Source organism: Drosophila teissieri, chromosome 2R, assembly GCF_016746235.2.
Source record: "Drosophila teissieri strain GT53w chromosome 2R, Prin_Dtei_1.1, whole genome shotgun sequence".
Lineage (NCBI taxonomy): Eukaryota > Metazoa > Arthropoda > Insecta > Diptera > Drosophilidae > Drosophila > Drosophila teissieri.
The window spans coordinates 15,878,139-15,887,166 of record NC_053030.1 but is presented as its reverse complement, the minus strand read 5'-3'; the positions used below and the strand labels follow the sequence as shown (position 1 = coordinate 15,887,166).

Below are 9,028 nucleotides of genomic sequence, written 5' to 3'. Positions count from 1 at the left end.
TCTGTGAGAGGCAGTGAGCGATCGTTGTGGCTATGTTTACTTTGGTTCCTTTTTTATTTAATAAATAAAGTTGATTTTGTGTCTTTACAAATACAAAAAATTTACAATCAACAAAGACTTCAAATGCTCATTTCCTGTGAGTAGAGTGGAGAGTGTAGAAGAGGTGGCAGTGTTCCACCAGCGTAATACTAAACTAAGCTAATGTGTGCCCATCCCCAGGAGCAGCAACGCCATCGATCCCACGACTGTGCAGCCCAGAAAACTGCTCGCCGATCCCGCCGCCGATGTGGAGCTCTCCGGTGCAATGGCGTCCAGGGAATGCTCGGCAATGGTGACCTTTGTGTTGACCACGGATCCGGAGGGCAGCACCTTGCAGAGGTAGCTGCCAGCCACCTGGGCACTCGCCTTCAGGATGGTCAGGTCGTAGTTGGCGTCCAGCTTGAAGTTGGGCTGCACCAGGTTCTTGCCGTTGGAAATGACATTGTCCCCGAAGAACCACAGCACCACCACGTCGTCTGAGCTGTGCACTGAAAAAAATGCAATATTAGTTGGTTTTTCTTATTTTATTAGGTTTTCTTTGTTTCACTCACGATCGATGCCCACGTCGCACTTGAGCACCACATCCTCGCCACGGATGCCCGTCACGCTGAGGGTCTTGTTGATCTTGTCGCTGGTAACGGGATTGGAGGACTTCGTCTGCGGACTGGGCGCACTCTGGTCCTCGCCTCCGTAGTCGAAGTCATCGTCGGCCTGCATTTGGTCATCGTCGGCTGAGGATTGTGGGTAGGAGAACACTGAAAGAGATGGTGTTATTAATTATTAGGAATAATTAGCTACTAAGAAATATTTCTTTTTTTTTTAACAAAGATCAAAGACCTCTTGCGAAAGTGAAAATTCTTTTGTGTTGACCCATAAATCGAGTGGTAAGTGTGGTAGATTAACAAGATCGTCTGTAATTATAGCCCTTGGGATTGTTTATAGCGGTTGCCCGCGGGGGTCACATCAGCCACCGCATTTAGTCGGTGGGTTAATTAAAGGAAATTAAATGGAAATAGAAACCAACGCAGACCTATCTATCTATGTATGTATGTTTTTGTTGATCTATGCAGCAGTGTGCAGTAGGTCATCATAACGGGCTGTGTTTATCTTTATCATTATCATTTTCGCAGCTCAAATTCATCAGGGGTGTAAAGGGGACAGCTGCACCGATGATGGGTTAAATTAAAGGCTGGCAATTCGCATTCACGGGTTTCCTTTAGTTTTTCGTTCTCCCACATAATTACCAACAAAAACGCAGTGGCGTAGAAAGGGGCTTACACATACTTTGGTATTTTCGAAATATTAATCAATTTTCAATCATTTCTTATGATTTTGTATTGATGGTAATCCCAAGTTTCTATTTATGTTCAAATCTACATATTTATCTATATTATATTTATGTTTAGGTCGCATATTAAGTAAAACCCCTTCAAAAAATCCTGCGTACGCCACTGCATTTGCTGCATGTGTACAAACACATTTGGTGGAAAACATTTCGGTGAAATGGGGTCACATGAAAAACGAAAATTAAAATGAGCGAGTGGAAAGAGAAAACAAGAGTGCCTAACCCAACACTCCCCCTCGTAGTCGCAGTCGCAGTCGCAATCGTTCCGTCCGTCCCCCTCGCTTTTCCGCCTTTCCACGCCACCTACCCCCTCCCCGCCCCTTTGGGCGATCGCCGCACCCACATGTGACGTGCTGACGGAAATCCAAAAACAACTACGGCGGCCAGAAGAACGGCAGCTCATTGAGCCACTTTTTGTTTTTCGGTGGTGTCGCCGATGGACACAGCGAACTCGAACCGAAAGCATTTCACAACAATGTCCATTTTCATAGTGCCAACTGCAACACGCACACTCTAACAAATGAATGTGCACTGAAAGAAATTCGGACAAAGTTGATTTAGAAAAATCATTATGATGTTTTCTAGAAAAATTATTAATTCTTCAAGCTAAAGTCTCTTCAAATTCATACAATTTTATAACTTTTGTTGATTATAATCGTAGATCCATGACAGTTACTTATTTTAAAGTAATAAGACATACCTCACCAGGTAGCTTTCCATTTTTTCGCGTGTAAATAGTAAAACACTGCACACACCCTCGAAAAAGGGACAATTTGGTTGGGTGATTGTGAAAAGTTTAAATTTACATTTTGTCCATTCGCTTTGGTCGCTCGTTTCTATGAGTATTTTGGCCAGTTTTCCATCGTTTGCTCAGCGAAGCGTGTTAAAAACACAAACTTTAATAAAAACAAATAGCAATTCTCACTGAAATTCGAATTCCTGCCAAAAACCGATTGCGATGAAATCGAGGCGATCGCTTCCCTGCTTTTCTCGCATTCCTCATAACCTCCTGGTGCCCCATTCCCATTCCCATTCCCAATTCCACAAAAAATGCACATTCACTCACGCGTTCGCTCTTTGTCGTAAACTTAAGCCATAAAAGAAATTTATTCTCGTATTTACATTGAACGAAAAAGACACTGAAGCCATCTGAATTTATGTTGCACGCTGCCCGCCCCCAAAAAAGAAAAAAGAAAAAAAAACAGCCATTCAATCGGGAAGATAAGCGTCGAATAACGAACAACAATTGCAATGAATGTTTATTTGCAGAAATTTGTTTTTTGGGAGGTTGATCTGAATCCATTTGAAGTTGTTTTGCTTCCGATACAGATGTATCGATAAGGAAGTGGGGATACTTTTTTGATACTTAATCCCAAAGGAAACAAGAAGTTATATTTATTCTTTACGCAAAAAAAACACATAGATGGAAAGATAAGCGTCAGAAGCACAAACTGATAAAGTTCCTTAAGTAAATATGTTTTTAATACCAGAAGATGGAAGGAATTGACGGAAGTTTACGTAGTGACGAAGCGCACCTCAATTCAGAGTTTCCAAGAAGAATGGCGGGGAATTAAACGTTAATGCAGAGCATTTATATAACCATTAATTACAAAGCCGCCCTTTAACCTATAATTTCATTTCACATCCTCCCGAAATTATCTTAACCCGGGACTCATGTTTTTTTTTTTATCTCGCTAGATAAAAGTTTTCAAACCCTTGTTTCCCGCCCGTTTTAATTGCTACTCAGAACTGGGCCGACAACAATTTATCATAAGCATGATTCCAAATAAATGCATTTCAGCTAATAACCCGCGCTCCAAACTTAAGTCAGCATTAGTGCCAGTCACTCTGTATATACATATGTACGTGGGTTTTATATATATGTATGTATATATGTATCCCCCTCTGGCCGGGAATCATTCAAGTGCAGCACTTTTGCTGTTGGTTTTACTACCTGTGATAAGGCCCCGAGGAAATTAAGAGGCAGTCGCGCAGGGAGCGAGCTCTCTGATCTTTGATCTCCTTTCCCAGTGTTTTCAGGTTTGTCCAGCCGGCTCTGTCCAGGTCCCTCCCCCCAGCACTCAATGCACTGAGCGCAATTCGGTGGCAGTCCTCTTAACCTCTTCAAATAGCATTGCGATATGTAACAATACTTTTGTTACTACTTTGTTTGTAAAGGTTGTACCCTAAAGTAGCTTTATGACACACCCCATGGAATGGCATTTAATAGATCTATGTGCCAAGTAGGGGTTATTTCGCGCAGTGCACTACGTGACTGGCCAGTCGCAGAAAGCGAGGAGAAAGACCTGGCCAAGGGACGGGCTATAGTGTGCGTTATATGAGCCGAAAATTGTTTGGCTCCGTTCCTGTACAGTGTGCATTGGGCATTGTGTGCCGGTGTGCTGGTGTGCGGTGTGTGGCAGATAGAGACATGAGCGAAGCGGATAATGATAATGGCATTCGGGTTCTGTGAAAGCGATCAGGTTACGGCCACGAACCGGGAGGAGAGAACCTCATAAAGTGACTACCTACGCACCGGGCACTTTTCAAATTGGCCAGGAGCTGCATTATTTCCTAGGGCTTAGGGACGAGGGGCGAGGGGCAAGGGGTGGGTGTCTAGGACACAGATGCAGCGGCAGATGTGCATCATTGGACAGATGCCGAGAATAGCAAATTATTCGCAAGCGTGTGCCTGGCAATGACGAAGGGATTGTGTCTAGTTTGAAATCCATTTGGCAGATGCCGAAGTAATCGAGTATTTTAAAACTGAAATATGCAAATATATGCGCGCATGTTTCAATCATTTCGGCCTCCATTATCCAAATCGATTTATTTCAATTTCCATTTGTTTGATCCCCCAGATGGGAGAGCCGCTATGGCATCAAGTGGACGCAATAAATTTCGATTTTCCATGATCCCAGAAACATCTAGTTTCTGGAGGCACTTTCTTTCCACATATATTGCCTCTCCAAATAGAGAACATTGATTTCACTTAAACGATTTTACATTGCGCCCCCGATCGTCGTATACAAATTTCTTTCATTTCTTTTCTTTTCTCGGCCCCCCCTCGAAAAGTACTGGGAAATGTGTGGTTGCACGTGTCTGTGGCAAGTGCCTCGGATTTGGGGTTCCAAATTGTGCGGGCGCACTGCCAACGGACTCCAAAGATGTCTATATAGTATTGCCATATAGTTGAGGCGCGACTTTGGCTACGCCTAGCGCATACTAAATACAAAGAGCTCTGGGGCAGGGCTCGTGTTTTCCGAGTGGCTTCTAATTAATATGCGGCACTCCCTTCTTGTTCTTCCCCATATTATATTCCCCCTTCTTCCACCTTGGGTAACTATTTGGGTTCGCTTCGATTTGGGTTATTTATTGGCATTTGCTTAGAGACCTCCATTTGTAGTTGGAGTCCCAGTGGAAGCTTCAATTGAAATTTTAGCACGCAGACGTAGTTATATTCAAAGAATTTGACACACCAGAACTCCAAGAATGTCTTAGGGAAATTCTTACGGGCGGCAGAAAACAAAAGAATTTATTTAATTTTTGCATACACAATTCGTTGGGCTTTGAATTACAAAAAACTTAGGAGGCAAACTGCCTTGGTGAATATCTAATGACATTTTACATGGTGCTCATTCGAGTCTAAGTTTTCAACAAAACATCTATGGATGTGTAAGAATGTGTTTTGCAATACAATTAGCTTGAGCACTTGCTAGGAATTCAAACATTACGTTACTTAGTTTTGGTATTTATATCTTGAACAAAAGTATAATCACAATGAGTTATTTGTTAAATATGCATTTAATGATTAAGTATGCCATACCTTCTTGAATACTATTAAATATCTCAAAAATTCTGGGGAATTATCAGAAATCCAGGCATTTCAAGTTCGCTATCCAAAATAGCCAACATATCTATGGGCATTCCCACTTCCTATGTGCAGCTCGTAAATTCTGGATTCTGGATTCTGGAAATATTTCTAGCAAGCCGCAGCATCTGCGGCTTTTTGGTTGTATTCGCTTTGACTTTGACTTCTGCCTGCCGCTGAATCAGCAGTTGGGTTCTACATTATCGTGCCGATCATCAGCGCTTGATGTGTGCATTGTGTGGAGGGGTTATGTTTGCTATGTACAGTCTGTGTTGTACATATAATCGTGCCCCACTTGAGTGGTGCTGCACCGCAGCAGTGCCCCACCCCACTGCATCCCCCCCTCGGGGAAAACCCGCACTCCGCGGACGACAACTCATTCAGCGCCGGGCGATTCGCCAGCGACGTTAAGTAAATTGATTCTTTAATTGCCGAGAATTGGTTACCAGTTGGCTTAACTCGCTTTTGCCGCGCCGAGCACCACCCCCGTCCACTAAGCCCCCATATTTTGCAGTGTACGAGTATACATACATACTCGTACGTACATACATATGTACGTCTGAATGCAAGCAAAGAATCGAGAATGAAAACCATTGGCGGCATCGCGAATGAATACATGAATACCAGGCCATGGCGAACAGACAAGAGCAAGAGTGAGTGAGTGAGTCATCTGGGTCCAAAATAAATACCTCCGGGCCTCCGTTGGCCAGGAATTTCTGCACAGACAAGGGCAGGGCCCTCACACCCGGACCACTCCCACTTTTCAGCCCTCGAATCCCTCGACTCCCTCGCATTTCGAATTTCGAGCAAAAGCAAAAGCAAAAGCAAATCTTTTTTTATGCTTCGCGGTTCTCGAAGCATTCGCGGTCATTTGATGCCTTCTCTTTTACGGTTTTCTCAGCCCGGGCATTTCAATTCGCACCAAGCAGGCTACACACAAAATGCCATGAAATTCAATCCACAGAGCGGCGATAAAAAGGAAAAATACCCAGAGTTCTGCACAAGGAAAAACATGTCCCGAAATCTAGAGTGCTCGAATTCTGCAGTGAAAAGTATCTCGAAAAAAGCGCTGAGTGGGGGGATTTTTGAATCAACTTTGCAGAGTTGCTAACGAATTCTTCGTAACTTAAAGTATCAGAATCGAGTATCAGAATCAATAAGGAAAATGTGGCTCTTCCTCAAGCAGCATTGGCCATTTTTTCTCGCAGTGATCTCAATGATCATCAGCGCGACTGGTTGTTTACCCATGTCAAGCCCAGTCGGACAACTATGGAATATTAAGTGAATATGGTAAATATGGACTGAGCAAACATAAATTCCTGGCGAAACATGTCAGCAGATCGGCCGAAGGAAGCGGCTTTCCAATGCCCATACCACCGAGTGATTTCGCAATCCAATCAATTTGATGATAATCTCATTGTCTATGGATTGGGGTAAGCAAACACGGCAGGCAAAGGGTTCCAGGTGATCTTTGATCACACCACGACCAATAATGTTCTCACGCTGCCTCGCCACACTTCTTTAGGGTAATGGCTCCTACCTGGGAGTTGTGGTGAGTCTAAAGGGGCTAATTATACAGGACCCCGGATCCAATGGCCTCGAATCCGAATCCGATACCGATCCTCACCCAACCCTCCTGCTGTTTGCTGTTTGCTATTTGGGCTTCTCCCATTGATCAGCGGATTGTTTTTGCTCATTTCCTGGGCGGCGGACAATGGGTGAAGTCTGGAATAATTAACAGCCGTAACCGATTCGGAATCACAAATGGCAAACAGCAAACGGCGAACAGCTAATAGCAAATGGCAAAGAGCACTCCCCTCTTCAGATATAGTAGATACTTCCTACCGATCCCGTCGACTGAATGAGCGGGGAAAACTCGAATGCATTCAGGCTGCCGCCATTCATCGATCGTGATAAATAACTGAATTAATGTGACGGGCTTTGGATAATAAATTATCAACTTTACTGTTCACTTTACAGCTCACTGTAAAAAGTGCTAAAATTACGCGAGTAATAAAAACATTAGAGAAGCACTATGCATAAAAAGAAAGATCAGCTATGAATCATGGTGATATATCTAAGATTCGCATCTTCCTCGTTGGGATTACATTCCAAGTGAATCATCGATGAAGCTGAAAGATTCGCATATAAGAAACGCAAGTGCTGGCCCAACATTAATATGCTATATATGAAATTTCTTTCGGTGCATGATCGCTGGGGCAAATGTAGGTCAGAATGTGTTTGATAGATTCCGGCAACCGCATTATCATTTCGACCGGCTCACGCCCAACAATCACATCGATTTATAGTAAATTCCTGCACTTCACATCCGAATCAGTCCCAATCCCAATCCAAATCCGAATCCAAATCCGAATCCGAATCTGATGCATTGCGATTAGTGGAGAGACGAGACCTGAACGTCTGGGGTCGCCCTCCCATTTTGATTAGATTACTTAGAGGCCCGTATTGCATCAGGTTAACCCCTTAGGAACTTACCCGCGCCACTGCCCACGATCAGTAGGAGTCCGGCAATTAGAAGAGCTCTTCTGGACATCATAATGCTGTTTTCCTGTATGCGAAGTGCACTTCCCGACGATCGGTGTTCAAATATATGTAGGTATCCAATAGGCAGCACTTTTCGATCGCTCGACCCGCAATCTGAATCTGTGTCACACGGGACCAATTTGATGTCTGATGATCTTTTTGGCTTTTTTAAAATTATTGCCGCGTAATTATGTTGACGTTTTGGTGTTCCAATTTCCGGGTAGCACTGTCAGCACTTTTCAATTCTTTTATCCATCAACTTGCACACACAAGACAAATTGCTTTCGGTTCTGATATATTTTGCGTTTCTCTAAATTTTCAACTTTATAGATTTTGGTTAAACTCAAACTTCCGCTAACCGTCCATTCGGGGCAACAGCCAAACGAGAAATGGGCAGCAGTTTTTGGTTTTCAGGTTTTATGGTTGGACTGTCGTGGCTGCCATCGAAGAGAAAGGCGAAGAGAGGGCGCGAAGAGAGAACGCTAAGAGAGCGTGGATTATGTGGCGCGAAATAATTTTATTTAAAAACATTCTTTTCGAAAGGGGTTGTATTTATAGAAAGAAAGCATTTCCTGGCCATAAATATGAATTAACGGATGTGGACCGTTGGCCGTGTGGATTGTGCACAAAAAATCAAACAAAACATACTGTAAAATCCACATTAACGAGCCCCAATTAAGTTAAAATGAAGTTGCGAAATACAATTCCATTATGCCACATGCTCATTCTAAATTCCAGCAATTGCAAGCAACATCAGCACATGTCGTTCCCTTCCTTTTCTCTCTGTCTTCCCGACGAAGCGAAGAATCCAAGATCCGCAGAACCGTCTTTAAGTTGCAGTCCAAGATTCGCGGAAATTTATTTGCATCCCCCGGAGACAATTTGCTTGATGCAATTGCGCCATTTTCTCAGGGCTCCAACAAAGTCGGCCTGGGAAGCCGTGATTTCCTCGATTTCCAAGGGGTAATATCCCGCTCCAATTCTGTTTTTTTCCTGTCTCTGATGATGACGCCTACATCGGGTGAGATACGGATACTTGGATGCTTGGCGCAACAGATGCAGATACGATTTATGGGTGCGACAGCGACCGCATTATATGTAGATACATGCAACATTTGCACTGTACAAACAAACAAACAATTAAAATTAATCTACGAGCATAAAACAAAGTGCATTGCATTATGTGTCTTGCACAGATAGATCTCTTTGAGGTTGTGTGTGCGCTGCAC

The 9,028-nt window shown here is 43.4% G+C and overlaps 1 protein-coding gene across 1 annotated transcript; it reads right to left on the bottom strand.

Annotated features, from left to right (window-relative positions):
* Window positions 1-21: 21 nt before the first annotated feature.
* Window positions 22-8,183, bottom strand: LOC122612913. Its single transcript, XM_043786791.1, has 3 exons — window positions 7,752-8,183; window positions 591-794; window positions 22-527 (listed from the first exon to the last, which is right to left on the bottom strand). Exons 1-3 carry the CDS (start codon window positions 7,810-7,812, stop codon window positions 199-201), a joined length of 594 nt encoding a protein of 197 aa, XP_043642726.1. The 5' UTR covers window positions 7,813-8,183; the 3' UTR covers window positions 22-198.
* Between the last annotated feature and the right edge of the window lie 845 nt (window positions 8,184-9,028).

Bases quoted from the DNA above. Each gene is read 5' to 3' on its own strand.
- LOC122612913 (XM_043786791.1), bottom strand. From the start codon at position 7,812: ATGATGTCCAGAAGAGCTCTTCTAATTGCCGGACTCCTACTGATCGTG. The intron at 795-7,751 runs GTAAGTTCCTAA...CATCTCTTTCAG, and splicing joins GATCGTGGGCAGTGGCGCGG to TGTTCTCCTACCCACAATCC. The intron at 528-590 runs GTGAGTGAAACA...CATTTTTTTCAG, and splicing joins GTGCGACGTGGGCATCGATC to TGCACAGCTCAGACGACGTG.